The sequence below is a fragment of the Equus przewalskii genome, chromosome 1 (genome assembly GCF_037783145.1).
Source record: "Equus przewalskii isolate Varuska chromosome 1, EquPr2, whole genome shotgun sequence".
NCBI lineage: Eukaryota > Metazoa > Chordata > Mammalia > Perissodactyla > Equidae > Equus > Equus przewalskii.
In genome coordinates, this window is record NC_091831.1 from 15,604,744 (window position 1) to 15,620,940 (window position 16,197).

The 16,197-nt window shown below is 38.8% G+C and overlaps 1 protein-coding gene across 2 annotated transcripts in view; it reads right to left on the reverse strand.

The window, feature by feature from the left end:
- Positions 1-10,450: 10,450 nt before the first annotated feature.
- PNLIPRP3 (pancreatic lipase related protein 3) overlaps positions 10,451-16,197 on the reverse strand; it is a 34,617-nt gene continuing 28,870 nt past the window's right edge. Inside the window, exons 10-12 of one of the 2 annotated variants that reach the window (XR_011533310.1) lie at positions 14,104-15,153; positions 11,569-11,736; positions 10,451-11,292 (exon numbers count right to left, since the gene is read on the reverse strand). Coding sequence is in view for 1 of the 2 variants with exons in the window: in XM_008514531.2 (XP_008512753.1) it covers positions 11,229-11,292; positions 11,569-11,736; positions 14,104-14,215 (344 nt within the window). In the remaining variant the exon portion in view is untranslated. The remainder of the gene's footprint in view (positions 11,293-11,568; positions 11,737-14,103; positions 15,154-16,197) is intronic. The other variant, XM_008514531.2, reaches the window with a different exon arrangement.

The following is a 16,197-nucleotide window of genomic DNA, read 5'->3' on the forward strand; positions in this document are numbered from 1 at the left end:
CCCAGTTTCTTCCCTGAATGCTGCCATGCCATGTCTGCTGTACAACCTTTCCCAAATGCCTCCACACATCTTCTGCTCAAGTGGAGTTTTCTACTCCCCTTGTTTCTTGGCCTCACCTACTATTTACTCAATTTGCACATCATTTTGTTTCTCCTTTTGCCTTCATTGTCATTGAAGTGGTTCCTTGTCAGGGCAACTAGAAATGGTGAACCCTCATTTCAGGGTTGGTAGAACCCTATGCTCTATTTGGCCAAGCTCTAAACATCTTTTTGGTTCCCATAACTCCTTTGGTCCAAAATGTGTAAAGCATCCACACTTTGCAGTATTACTTAATGACTCCAGAGCCAGACTGTTTGGGTCTGAATCCTGTCTCTGCCATTCACTGGATGTGTACTCTTTGGCCAGTCACTTAAGCTCTCTGTGCCTCAGGTGTCTTATCTGTATATAATACCTAACTCATAGATTTGTTGTGAAAACTGAATCAGAAAATGTGCAAAGCCCTTGTAACTATAGCTAGCATACAGTGTATGGCCAAGGGATTTTAGTTTTTATTATTATTCCTCTGACTTCTTCCTGATTTAGATTGTTTCTATATGAGGTCATATCAAACTATTTATCCTTTTTCAAATTTCCTAAAGTGATTTTTTTACTTCTACTAACTAAACCTAATAATTTTCCCTCTTATAATGCAACAGATCTGATAGATATTACCCACTTGACAAATAAACCAGTACTTTACTTGTTAAATGACTATATTGCCAAACTTAAGTTTAATAAATATTGAAGAACAAGTGACATGTGGTTAATATTTCACTTTAATACTGTAAGATTCTACACTAAATGAAAGCCAATTGTGTTTTTTATTTATACAGATACAACAATTATGTTTCCAACCTTCCAGATTTACACACAGAATTTCAGATAAAGCTCATTTCAGGTTAATTCAGTTTAAAAGAGAAGTTTGCCTAAAATAGGCTAATTCTAGTAAGTCATGTAACAACATATTTTGAGTGCATTGGGTGGTTTGATAAGGACTTCAAAGTAATTATGATTAAAATGTTCAAGAAAGTAGATGAAGAGAGGGAGTATTTCACTAGAAAACTGGAATTTATAAAGAGGAACCAAGTAGAAAAATGCAGAACACAAGATGCAATAACTGAAATTGAGTTCAGTAGACAGGTTTAACAGCAGATCAGACACAGCAGAAGAGAAGATTGGTACACTGGAAGGTATGTCATAAGAAGTATCCAGACTAAAGAACAGAGAGAAGAAACCTGTACATATAGAAAAGGGCATCAATAACATATGGGACACAAAGACAAAGTTTAATACATGTGTGTTTGATGTCCCAGGAAGAGAGGAGAGAGAGAATGAGGCAAAAGGCAATACTTGAAAAGGTACTGGCTGAAAACACTTCAAAACTGATGAAAACCACAAAAGACCTCAAACAGCCAAAGCAATCTTGAGAAAAAAGGACATAGTTGGAGGCATTACACTTCCTGATTTCAAATCATTTTACAAAACTATAGTAATCAAAACAGTACTGGCATAAAAACAGACATACAGACCAATGGAACAGAATAGAGAGCACAGAAATAACCTAGGCATATACAGTCAACTAATTTTGATAAAGGCACCCAGAATACACAATAGTGAAAGGATAGCTTCCCCAACAAATGGTGTTGGGAAAACTGGATATCCATATGCAAAAGAATGAAACTAGACCCTTATTTCACACCATCCACAAAAATCAATTCAAAATGGATTAAAGACTTAAATGTAAGACCTGAAACTATAAAACTCCTTGAAGAAAATCTACGGAAAGGGCTCCTTGACATTGATCTGGGTAATGATTTTTTTTTAAATATGACACCAAAACCTCAAGAATAAAAGCAAAGATAAACATGTGGGACTACACCGAACTAATCAGCTTTTGCACGGCAAAGGAAACAATCAACAATATGAAAGGCAATCTATAGGTAGGGAAAAAATATTTGCAAACCATATATCTCATAAGGGGTTAAAACCCAAAATATATGAGGAACTCATACAACTCAATAGTGAGAGAACAAATAATCCAATTGAAAAATGGGCAAAGGACCTGAATAGACATTTTTCTAAAGAAGACATACAAATGGTGAACAGGTATATGAAAAGGTGCGTAATATCACTAATCATCAAGGAAATGCAAATCAAAACCACACTGAGATATCACCTCACACTTGCTAGAATGGCTATTATCAAAAAGACAAGAGATAACAAGTGCTGATGAGGATGTGGGAAAAATGCAACCCTAGTGAATTGTTAATGGGAGTGTAAATTAGTGCAGCCTTTATGGAAAACAGCACGGAAATTCCTCAAAAACTAAAAGTGAAACTACCATGTGATCCAGCAATCCTTCTTCTGGGTATACACCCAAAGGAAGCGAAATCAGTACCTTGAAGAGATTTCAATGCTACCATATTCACTGGAGAATTATTCACAATAGCCAAGATATAGAAACAGCATACATCCATTGACAGACGAATGAATGAAGAAATTGTGATATATATATATATATAGAGAGAGAGAGAGAGAGAGAGAGAGAGAATGGAATATTATTCAGCCTTTAAAAGAAAGAGATTCTGCCATTTGAAACAGCATGGATAAACCTGGAAGACATTATGAAATAAGCCAGACACAGAAAGAAAAAAACTTGCATGATCTCACTGATATGTGGAATCTTAAAAAGTCACATGCATAGAAGCAGAGAGTAGAATGGGAGAACGGGGGGATGAGGAGATGTCAGTCAAGGGTACAAAGTTGGAATTATATATGATGAATAAGTTTAAAGATCTAATACCACAGATAATAATAGTGTTGAATAATGGAAATTTGCTAAAAGATTTCAGGTAGTCTCATCACACACACACAAAAAGGGTAACTATGTGAGGAGAAGATACATTAATTAGCTTGACTGTAGTAATCATTTCATGATATCAAATCATCAGGTTGAATACCTTAAATATATACAATTTTATTTTAAAGAACTGATGAAACATATTAAGGCACAGATTAAGAAATTCTATGGACATCTAGAAGGGAATTAAAGAAGACTAACTAAATGGAGGAATATACCATGACCATGGATTGAAATGCTCAGTATTATAAAGACGTTAATTTGCCCCAAACAAGCTACATGGAAATGAGAAAGGTTAACGAAGAGTAATGGCAACCTTGAAAAATAAAAACAAAGTTGGGACAACTTGCACTGCCAGATGTCAATATTAATTATAAAGACGCAATAATTAAAACAGTAAGATATGAGCACAAAGATAGACCAAAAGATCAATGAAACCAAAGACTCCAGAAACAGACCTAGGTACATGTAAACAATCTAATTTATGATAAAGGTGTCAGTGCAATTCAGTGGGGGAAAGGTTACCTTCTCAATAAATGGATCCATCAAATATCCATATCGAAATGGAGCTTCCCCTTACCTCACACTATACTGAAAAATAATGTCTTAGTTTTAAAAATAAAACACTAAATCTTTATAAGATAACCTGGGAGATTATCTGCATGAATCTGAAGTAGTAGAAGATTTCTTAATCAGAACATAAAAATGTAATCATCAAGAGAAAGATCAATAAATGCAACTTACCATGGATTAAAGTTAGGAACTTCTGTTCATCAAAAAGCACTATTTAGAGAGTAAAAAGGCAAAAAGCAAGCCATAGACAGGGAGAAGATATTTGTAACACATATACCCAACAAAGGATTCATATCCACAATGTATTAAAAAACTCCTACAAGTCAATGAGAAAAAGAAAGAAAGACAGAGGAATCGAGAACGGGCATAAACGTTTAACAATTACAAAGGAGGATATGTAAATGCCCAATAAGGACATGGAAAGATGCTTTCTACACCATTTGTCATCAGATAAATTCGAATTAAAACCAAAAAGAGATATCATTACACACTCACCAGAATGGCTAAATTAAAAGGGCTAACAATACGAAGTGTGGTGAGGCTGTGGGGGTAAAGAGGACTCTCAATAGTGCCGATGGGAGTTAAATGGCTACACTCCCCTGGGGAGCTTCTTGGCAGTTCCCAGGAAAGCTGAATATGTGCATACTTCATGAACCTGAAATTCCTTTCCTAGGTTTTTAGCCAAAATGGTGCATACAACATAAATATTCAAAAATATTCATACATACAAAAATATTCATAGAAGCATTATGTGTAACGACCTCAAACCAGAAACAACCTAGGTGTTCATGAACTGTAGAACAGATAAATAAATTGTCATGCAAAAGAATTCTACACAGCACTGAAAAAGATCAAACTATTACTATTGGCAACAATCTTATAGACATAATGTTAGACAAACTAAGAACGAACAAATCCTGTATGATTCCCTTTATGTCAAGTTTAAAAAAATAAGCAAAACTAACCTATAGTGATAGAAATCAGAATAGTGGTTACCTTTCGGTGAGTAATGATTAAGAGGGAGCACAAAGGAGACTTCTGTAATGCCATTAATGTTCTTTTTTTCTTAATTTACATGAGTTTGTTTACTTTGAAAAAATGCATTGAGCTGTGCATTGATAATTTGTGCACTTTCTTGTCTGTATGTTACACTTCAATGAAAAGAAGTTTAAATGAAAGCAAATTGTGGCAGCCCCTTTCTGCCGGGGGCTTCCTTCCTACACACACAGCTGACCTGGGTTACGCTGTGTACGCTTAGTGTAGCTGTCCAGCTTTCACTCTCTCTACCAACCTGTGGTTCACCCAACGGCCCCACCCATCCTCCTTCTAACCTCCCCGGTAGTGAGGAAGCCCAGCCTGCTGTCAGTGGAGCGAACAACCGAAGGAGAGGACATGAAGTTTCAGGATTAAAGACCTGGGGCATCTCTGCAAACATGAGTTACTCCCATGACAAGGGCTACAAAGAAATGGCAGGGTTTTGCCCCACCCAATGCATGAAGTATCAGCACTTCAAAGATTTATTAGTCATGGAACTTTTCCATAGTTACGTAAAGCTGGAAATGCATCTAATTTTAACCCAGTTGTCATAGAACTATCTATTGTCCTTTCGCTGTGAGTGATCTAAATTTAATATGAAGAGTTGTTATAGAAACTTACTACATCAAACGTTGTCCTATAAAATACTAATCAAGGTAACTATTTAACCCCATGACAGGCAAGTTACAATATCTCTTTCTAGCTTTCTATTTACTCCATAACACTCTTGTTACATATATACAATGTAATATGTTGGATGATTTGGCATATTGATATATTGAAATCAATAACTGGTGAAATTCTGTTTAAAAAAGTCAACTTGGTTGCTTGACTAAAATGATTTTGTCACTTTTTAAAAACAAACTGACCAGTTAGTTGTGTTAAATTGGTTTGTAAACATAGCTTAAATGTTGTTGTCCTCACACAGTATTGGTTGCTGTTCAACCAAGGGGAAAGTTCAATCTCTCGAGAGACATGTCTTTATTGATTACTACACCAACAGCAATTACATCGAAACAGAGTCTGATCAGACCTGTAAGTTCTTATATAATCTGATGACAGATGCCTGGAGCACATCCACAACGTGTGCCCTTTCTGCTCCCATGCCCTGGAGATTCTGTGAAGTCAAAGGATCTCTGTTATAGTTAGTGTGTGCCCCGGCTCCGTTCCACAGGTGCAGTCCCTGTCCCAGCTGAAACTCGGGGGAAACTACCGTGGGGAAATCCACAGTAAACTAGGGAGGAGTCCAGGGCTTTCTTCACTAGTTGTAATTCATGGCGAAGAAAATGAAACGTCCTCCAAATTTTCTACAGCCTGATATACACTGTTCCTCGAAGAGCAACAATTCAATGAGGAGGAGAAGTTTGTTTAAATGATAGTCTACCTTTACATATGCTGTTATTCTTAAATTTCAAGATTGGTTCCAACCCAGAATTTTAACTAGAGTGAGATAATGAGATCTTGAGAACTAAAACTTTCACTGCACATAGAGGTTTGATTTATTGAACATGCATACAGTGTTGGAAAGTGGTTTGTTGACTGTAAAGCTGTTGCTGGACGACACAATATGCTCACTCTTCCACTAGAGAGGTGCTTAGTAAATATATTAAACTCCTATAAGCAAGGCTTTCCACTATAAAAGGACATATCAAACTTTAAGAAAACATGAATTTATTAGGTACAATCAGTGTACCTCTTAAAAACATATAAATACCTAGTTAGACTTTGTATAGTTGAGGAGAATTGTGAACACGCAAGAAAATCCAAATTTTATTTTTTATTGGTTGATTCCCCATCTATCCATTCATTCATGTAGACACACCTTCACCTAATTAGCCAAAGGATTTCAGAATGAGAAAGCAACCCCAGAAATCATAAATATTATCTTCGTTTTACAGGTGGACACACTGAAGCTCAAAGAGGAGAAATTATTTCCTCAAGTCCACTTCATTAATTGATTCTGGAATCAGGGCCAGACCTTAGATCCTTGAATTCACAATTCCACGTTCTATTCACTACATCAAATTTTAAGATATTGTGGAAATTCAAAAAGAAATAAACTTCTATTTCAGAGATTTCAAAAACATCATCTGCATTGTTGGTACAAAATAGAATGTGCCCCATATTCCATGTGTGTCCCGCGTTTTTCTTTTTCCAAGCTGTGTGTTTTGGATTCCTTGGGCCTGTCTCTTTCTCGTTGTGACAACTAATGGAATGACTGTTTCTGGCCTTGAAAATCCACGGGGCTTTGTAAATGCTGGTGAAAGAAACCTTTGTAAATAAGACAGAAAATGCTGCATTTTCCTCTGCGGCTTCAGAGAAAAAGCAAATGGCATTGTGCATAATGAAAATGTTGTTAGTAAAACACCTGGACGTTAGATATTGATGGTATATCCTGTGAAAATAACCCTCAACCTGTAAAAGATCCAATTCTGATTGGTTGACTTAAAGTGTTTTGTTGTGGAAATAAAATTAAAATTCCTTTCTGCTCCACAGAAGCTATAAATACGCATACCTTTTCATTTTAAACTAGAAGAGAATCCCTGACTCTCCCCTTTCCTCACACTTCCATGTGGTATTCTGATTCTGATAAAGTTCTTATTTAAACAAAGAGCTTGAGAGTCTTGTCTCATATAAACCAACAGTGTCTGGAGCATCCCCTGCTGCCTACATGCTCTCTGAGCTAAACTCAGGAAATAATGGTATTTCCTTTACTTGTAAGTGGCATTCTTGTTCTCCACACACTCACCTACCTCTAGCCTTAAGTTATTTTGGATGTTAGGTTTGCTGTGGTTTTTCCTAAATGATGGATTGACGTTTGGTAATTGCATCTGTCTTCATGATCAATGGGCTTTGTTCTGCAGTTGACTCAGTTAGGACCACTGGAGTGTGTCAGACTCAAGCCTGAGATGAGTGGATTTGTCATGCTCTGGTTGGCGTCATCCTAAATCTATTGGGCATGGCCTTTGCCCCCTCTTCCTGGGACCCTCAAGGAAATTATTGCTTCTCTGGCCACAGTTGACAGTCAATAGGTTCTTGATGGATAGATGTGTGTGCATGGATGAGTGAAATGTCAGTTCTATTCCTCCAGGACCACAGCTACTGGAAAAGAAGTACACTGAATTCCAAAATGGGATCACGTATAACAATATATGTAGTAACCACAGAATCCAGAAATGAAAACCTACTGGTTTCTTTCTCTGTCGTTATTGCTTCCATAGGAGATCAATGGCAGGGGGCGAAGGTCCTCAGAGTCATCAAGTAAGCTGGTTTTTTCTATGCAGCTCCCATCTCTGTGCCTGCTTCTATGACAATTCTTGCCATGATGGATTATAACCAACGATTTCCTTTCCCTCTGTGTAGACCTCAAGAGCAGGAACCATTTCTTTGTTTTTCATCCAATCTCATTACTTAGCACAATGCCTGGCACATAATAAATGTTTGTTAAATGGACTAATGAAGAAAAGTCTATGAAAAGAAAAACACATGACTATGTAAAGGCTAAATGTTTGCAAAACTCAAATGTAGAAAGTAAGTTGTACAAGGAAGAAAGCATTTGGCAAAAATCTTTGGCCCCATCTACATAGACATTCGGTGTCTCACTTTGGAATAAAATCTGGTAGAGAGACTCCACTCTCCTGAGTATAAGACTTAAATCAATTAGAGCAGAACTCTTAGAGAAGCACGTGTAAAATTTTTTTAAAAAGCCCATCTGGTATTATAAGTATGTATTTTGGTAAAAAAAAAATAACACAATGCAACACAAAGCACACCTATCATTTTTATTACACAATCTACAGAAAGTAAAGATTTACAAAATCTTTTTGGCCAGAGGGTGTATGAAAAAAGGTAGATTTTCCCAAGTGGAGGAGTAAGGACCCCAGGAGAGACATGCGATTTTTATGTTTATCTACCATGAGTTTAGGTTTCAAAAGGCTGGGAAACAAGAACTTGGCATAAGTTATGCTTCTGTTCCTGAGACCCTGTGCTTCTTCTAGAGAAAGGCAGAGTCAACAAAACCTGAGGGCTCTATCAAGCAGGGTAATTCCTATTAATCACTCCGAGCTGAGGAGCCTGGGGAAATAATCACACAACTCAGCCAGGTATCTGAATTTTCCTTCTCTTCTGCAGGGGCATTTATTATCCACCTCCTCCAGCCCTAGGCATGGTACAGAGTTCAATGCCTCTTCTGTAACTGGATCTTTACACACCCATCAGCCCCTTTCCTCCAGTCCTCCCACAGCGCGAACCCCTGTAAACCTGCTTCCAGGCCTCTTTCTCCCCTTAGCCTGACATTTAACAACTAGATTCCAAGCCATCCAAGGTTCTATTTTACCTGCAACTCTAACTGGTGCAGCTGTTTCAAATTTATAAAGTCCTACTACATATATAATCCTTTAAATTAGAGGGGAAAAAAAACCCCGTCAGCAGTTAACTTGAGAGCTGTGAGTAAGGTGCAGACACTGCCCATCCTGCAGGACAGCAGGCAAGTGGTCACTCCCCACTTCCCAGGAGAGAGGAACCTGAATCTCATCAAGTTCCCCAACCCAAGTACTAATTTATAGGATACATACAGATAGAGAAATATGCTAAGGGGTACCAGGGGATTCTATCAGTTGAATGTGAGAAATTTTACAGGAAAAGTGACCTGGTTGATTTAACAACTGGGGTGAAAGAAGTAGAAGAGTAATGGATCAGAAGTTGCAAAGAGGTCTGAGAATGTCACTGGGTGAGTCTGAAGGGAGGCAATGGTGGTTGCTCCAGAGAAGGGGAGGCTCTGATTAGCAAGTTTGGAGGCGGGCATTTGCGGGTGACATGATGACATGGTATGAGTGTGAATCCATGGCGATGGGGAGTGGAGGAACTAAATGGCTAATTGGATTGCAAGTCACTTTTCAGCAGTAATGGCAGTTTGTTCAAGAAGCAAAAGAATTTCCTAATAGTCCTTGCCCCAACATTTACTGGCCCCCAATACTATGTTAATGTGGGGCACTCAGGGAGAAAGGGAATCATTTTTTAGAGCTTTCCTAGGGAACAATACACACAGAAAGTAATGTTGTCACCTTGAACTTTCAGAATCCCTTTGCCTAGATAGCCCAGGCACTATTTTTCATCCTCACAACATTCTTACAATGCAAAAAAGGGGACAGATTATTAAGAACTATGGAACAGAAAATCTATACTTTATTAAAATAGAGTTCCTGGAAGTTAATCGACTCCCATTTGTCTTTTCAAGCTTAGAAAACCTGGCTAAAAGACCTCTTGGGCAAGGAGGCAGGCCAGGACTCACAGAGCCTAACGTGGTGTCTTGATCCATAACTCTTCTTGCTGTTGGCCAAGGCCTTCCTGAAAGGAAGGAAGGCTGAGCAGAGAGCAGTGCAGGCTCAGGACAGCTGCTCTCACAGGAATGTTTCCCTCCCCCAGAGCCATGGAGCTGACTCGATGGCTGATTGCTAAGGAGTGTTGGGGCTGGGACACAGTGCTCATGGCCCCCCTGTTCCTGGGCCGGTCTGCGTCTAGGGCTGACATGCCCACCAGTTAGGGTAGGTCACTCAGCCGGATCATGCCAAATGGTCCCATCGCCCTTCCTGCTTCCACCAAGCCTTGTGCTCCAATCTATCTTCTATCTCCTACTTGCACGATGGGAGGAGCCACCTCACTTTGTTCTCTGCTTTCTGCCACAGTTCGAGTTTATGTACACCATGGGTCTCTTTTTAAGATTCAGCTGGCACGAGGCACCAAGGAGAATCAAGAAACTCTCTGCAGAGCATCTGTCATCATTTCTTTTCAACAATATTTATAGCACAGTGCTATGGGCTAAACTCTGAGCTCAGTGACAGGAAACAAAGCAAATAAAAACATTCATTTTTCATTTTCACTGAATAAGAACAACTGAATTAGAAGAAATTGGAGCAAAATAAAAGAAAAAACACAATTGACACATTTAAATATTACAAAATTTTTATTGCAAACACAAAGCGTTAGTCAAGTGCTTTACAAATGAAATGCTTCCTTTAGGCTAAATACAAATGTGCAATGGGGACTTCAAGGCCCAGGGAGCTGAGTACTTCCCCTGTGGCAGGGGGCTTCTGGAAGAAGGGGCTGGTGATGCCCAGGACCCATTGCTAACTGATGAACAGCATAGATAAGCTCCAAAATCTCTCTTACCTCACACACGCCCTGAAGACCAAGGAGTGCCTCTGAAATACTAATGTACTCATATAAGTTTTCATTATTAGCAGATAGAAGTATCAACCCACAGGGTTATAATGTACTATACATCATGAACTATAGCCATAATTTGTCTTAGCAAGATAGTACAACGTAATAAATATTCTTTCAATCATTTTAGAACAATGATTATTCTACCTGGAAATACTCAAAAGGTACTTCAGAAACTAACCAGACAGAGTCTCCTTGTGCCCGGTGGGTTTACACTGCTGTAATGTGCATCCCCTCCTCTTATTTAGGGTGATTCCAGCGCAGCTCTATTTTGTCCCTGATATCAGATGCCCATAGATCACAGTACTGTACTCCACGCCAGGGCTGTCTGTTTTTAAGATACATAAAAAGTTTACCAATGATAAAAATATTCTAGACAGAAAAAACCACTGTACTTTTCTCTCATTTACAAAGGCCAAGTGTGGTCCGGATACCAACTGGAAGGAAAGTCTTTTTTCATTGCTTCCACTGAATAAGTCCATCAAAACTATATCTGAGATTAGCACCGTTTCAGGATCTGGGCAATATTAGGTCTCATAATGTCTTGACTACAGAAGGTAGATCTGAAAAATTTTAAAGGGCAAAAAAGGAAATTAATATGATTCCAGGGGGAAAAATGATATTGGTAGATCTCTTAATTTAATGAGTTATTATTATTTTGTAAACACTTGTGCAAATACAGTATTGATTTTTAAAATGTTTCCTTTTCTTTAATTGCAAAATTTCTAGGTGAACAAATTTTCATACTAGTTGCAAATTTCAAATCATACGTGGGTTATAAATGCCATTTATAAAATTTAAACTATGTTTGAAAATGCAAAGGAAAAGGTAATACTTACTCATATCCATATTTTCCAGATACATCTGTCACCATTTCTGCTCCCAACTTATTCTGAGAATGTCCAAATGAATGTTCCTTCCAAATGAACTCGATATTTGTAATGTTTCCAATGTTAACTTCAGTATCAATTAATTTTGTGTAAGTCATGCCTGGATTAAGTGTTCCACTGCAAACAGAAAAATAAAACTCATAAGTTTGCACTCGTATTCACAGGGCTGAAGTGAAAGACAACATCTGTGTGTGTGCCACGGAAGAGAAAGTTGCACTTGCTGGCATTTGCTTGTAGGAGATTTATTCTTTCCATTCACATTGAACAGCATGGTTCTAGAGCTTGAAATAAGGATGAGGTGAATGGGAAGCTTGACTAGTTGATTTCGGGGATGCCTACAGGGGCCTTATGTTGGTGAGTTCTCCATAATGAAAGATCCGGTCTCGGCTTTTTAGTATCAGAAACCAGATTTTATTGACACCAGGAAGTGATCAAACTGTCAGTGATGGACTAAATTCACACAAAACTGATCTATAAACCAGAAGCCTGTTTATCAGTTCACAATGGGAAATGCTTCCTTTATATTAACCAAAATGTTCTCTTTCTCTTTCCCTGGTACCTTCTTTATCTGTATTAAAAAAATTGCGTAACCAAACTAGTGATCAAAAGAAGTTTTGGTGAGCATGGCAATAAAGCGAAGTGGATTATCTTGAGGCATAAGGCATATTTAATCCAAGTCAGAATTAGGCCAAATGAGATTTCTTTATTCCTGCTATTTCCTTGTTCCTTTGTTAATTTATTGCCTATCTCCTCTAACTGGAATATAAGTTCCAGAAGAGTAAGACCTGTGTCTGTATCCTCAGCAATTGGAACAATTCCTGGTATACAGTAGGCATTTAAATGTTTGTTGAATGAATGAATGTTACTATTCCTAGAGCCTATCTTATTCTATTACGTGTAGAATTAATTGACGTAATTATCAGAAGGCAATTTTTCTTCCGGGTTCTTAGGGGTAATTTCCCTGTCGCTGCATGCACTGCCTTCACTCAGGGCACACACAGTGCAGCCCTTTACAAGAGTGTCGTTGGAAGCTCTAACAACTAAGATATACTTTACAGTGAAGCCAGGCTCTTAAAGCTTGACCAAAGAATAGGAATAGACTAGCATACAAATTCATTTAGCTGGCTTCATTTCAAGACGAGACATCTACTATGAATCTGAAATCAGCTTAATTATTCTTAAAAGAGGATTGGGTGAACTACGCAACAACATTACAACAGCTTCTTCAGACATTAGCGAAAGAAATACGGAGATGTCAAAACATTTTCATGAATCTTGAAAAAGGCCGGGATTGCCTATCCTCCCCGCCTGCCCCACGCCAGGCGCCTCTGCGCAGGGCACACACCGCACATCCTTAGGCAGTGTCCCGAGCACCTCAGAGCCACAGGCACACGATTGTGTCGAACTGCTCTCAGAGTAGTAGCTTAATGGAGACATGAAGAACAAGCAGAAGTGGGATCTGCTAAGACAGGGAAGGGTATTTGGAACAAAGGAACGGCATGGTCGTGAAGTCAGGAAGGGAGGAAAGCATGGGATCTATTCAATGGTGGGTGGCGCAATCAGTGCATCCTGGCTGAGCCGAAGGTGAATGGAGCCAAACGGTGGGGACACGGCTAGGGAAAGACATGGAGCCATGAATCAACCAGATGCAGATGATCATTGACTGAACCCGTATTTACAGGCAGTGGCACTGAGGCAAGATGATGGGCTCAAACTCTGCCAGAGTGAGCACTCTGATGCATCTCTCAGCTGACAAAATAAGCACCGAATCCCTGCTTCTCGTGTCTCCGCCCGGTATTTGAAGATGACGGAAATCCCAGAGGCTGACCATCTAATCCATTCATCAATTCGCAAAAAGGTAGCATCTAATTAGTGTGCAGAACGCTAATTCTGAAATGAATTACGGGATTAAACAATCAAAGTGAAATATGGAAAACAAAAACGCTAAGGCTGATCAAAGAAAAGGTTAAGGAAAACTCAAGATAAAAGGGACCTTAGCCCAAGATACATAGGGAACGTCTCTACTGAATTATTCCTACTTTTGATTATTCCAACACCCATCCTGTATCTGTGGGTACTACATGGATAGCTTATTATAACTTTGGCGACCGATGTAAATGTCTTATTTCATGAGTAATTTGTAACCTACACAAACAGAAATATATGCTGTAATTTGTGTAATATTAATGGACTGGATTAAAAATATATCTTGTTTACTGTCAATTTTTTTCCACTTGCTTCTATCATCTAGATCTGTATTTTCATGTTATCATTACCTAATGTTTTCTGTTTGTAGCTGGAAGTGTGAGGAAAATAGATATTATGATTTCTATTTTATATCTGGAAAACATGAAGTGAAAAGGAAAGCAAATATAACGTGTTAGCCTGTGGTAGCATAGGAAAAGAAAAGACTGAGCTGCTTCTTGAGCCAGTGTAAGCAAGCGCCGGTGCTGTGTGGCCTGCCAGCTCCTTGTCCTTGCCTACCTGGCCATCACAAACTCTTCTGTTCCCCCAGTCGCTCCACCTACATGGAGAAATATGCTCCCTTGAGTGATATTGTTTCCACTGAGTTTAACAGACAATTTGTGCCTCCAACCTGGAAATAAAGCAAAAAAGAAAGAAAACGAAGGGTTAAAACCATGTGAAAAGTGGGTCCGGCTGGGTGGTGCAGTGGTTAAATGTGCACGTTCTGCTTTGGTGGCCCTGGGTTCGCCAGTTCAGATCCCAGGTGTGGACCTACACACTGCTTGGCAAGCCATGCTGTGGCAGGCGTCCCACGTATAAAGTAGAGGAAGCTGGGCACGGATGTTAGCTCAGGGCCAGTCTTCCTCAGCAAAAAGAGGAGGATTGTCGGCAGATGTTAGCTCAGGGCTAATCTTCCTCAAAAAAAAGTATGGAAAGCATGACATCCTGGACACTTTAATGGAAACGCAAGTTTTCAGAGTTAAAATGGAACAAGGCTGCTCATGTTCAGGAAAAAATACAACTTTAGATTGTGCGAATTTGCTGAAAAACTACATTTAAAAATACATAGAAATGTCCACATTTAATTTTCCAAAAGTAAATAGTTTAATGATATTTTACAAGAAAATTCTTTAATTCTCCAGGCATTTTTACGACTTCTTAAAATGGAAGTGTGTGTCTCTTTCATCCATTTCCTTTGCATTCTGTGGCAGATATACTTTCCTTAGCTGGGTTTTTATTTGTCATAGTTTGACAACTAATCCAGAAAAAATCTAGAAAACCTATGGGCAAGAAGGTCTGTGCTTTGGAAATTACGTGGAGGTGAAGTGAATTGTCCCGTCCCCTCCTGCAGGGATGTGTGCTAGGAATGGCCCAGCAGCACAGGTCTGCGTCGGCACAAAGCCTACCAATGGGATACTTCCCTTGCAGATGGTCCAGTGTAATTTTTAAAAAATGTAGAGGTAAACAGATCTTTCGTTCCGAATTCTGAAATTGTCACATGCTTAATGACACACTGCAAGATGAAATTCTTCATAAAGCTGTTTGAAAAGCATCTGAAAAGGGAAAAATCTACCAGAGAGAATTTTTAATTCATGTGTTAGTCATTGCCAAAGATTTCTCTTTCCCTCTTCAATCCGTTCTATTGAAAACAGTATGGAGGTTTCTCAAAAAATTAAAACTAGAAATACCATATGATTCAGCTATTCCACTACTGGGAATATATCCAAAGAAAATGAAATCAAGAATCCAAAGAGATTTATGCACCCCTATGTTCAATGCAGCGTTATTCACAATAGCCAAGATGTGGAAGCAACCCAAGTGCCCATCAATAAGTGAATGGATAAAGATGTGTATACATAAACATATATATATATATATTTATATATATACACACGCACACACATATACAATAGAATACTACTCATCCATAAAAAGAGCTAAAATCACACCACTTGCGACAACATGGATGGACCTTGAGGGTATTATGTTAAGCGAAATAAGTCAGACAGAGAAAGACAAATACTGTACGATTTCTGTCATATGTGGAAGATAAACAAACACATAGATACGGAGAACAGATTGGTGGCTACCAGAGCAGAAAGGGGTGGAGGGAGGGTGAAAGCAGAAAAGGGACACATACGTATGGTGATGGATAAAAACTAGACTATTGCTATGAAACATGATGCAGTCTGCACAGAAAGTGAAATATAATAACGTACACCTGAAATTTACATAATTTTGTAAGCCAATATGACCTCAATAAAATAATTAAAGTAAATTGAAAAAAAGAAATACAGCTCCCTCTCTTCCCTCTCCACTGAAACCATTCTCCCCCAGCTCACCAATGACTGAACTGGTTTTTCACCCAGTGAGCCCTTTGGGTCCCTGTCTCATTTGACCTTTTAGCACATCTCATGCACTGATGCATCCTCTCTTCCTCGTCTCTTTCTTCTCTTGGCTCCTTTGACTACTACCCCACCAGTTTATCTTCTTTCTCTCTCTTTCCGCTCAGTCCTCAGTCTCTTTTACAGGGGCCGCTTCCTTGGCTCTTTCTTTTTATTTGACACACTCTTCTTGGGTAATTATATCCTCCACTTTCACAGCTCTGATTAC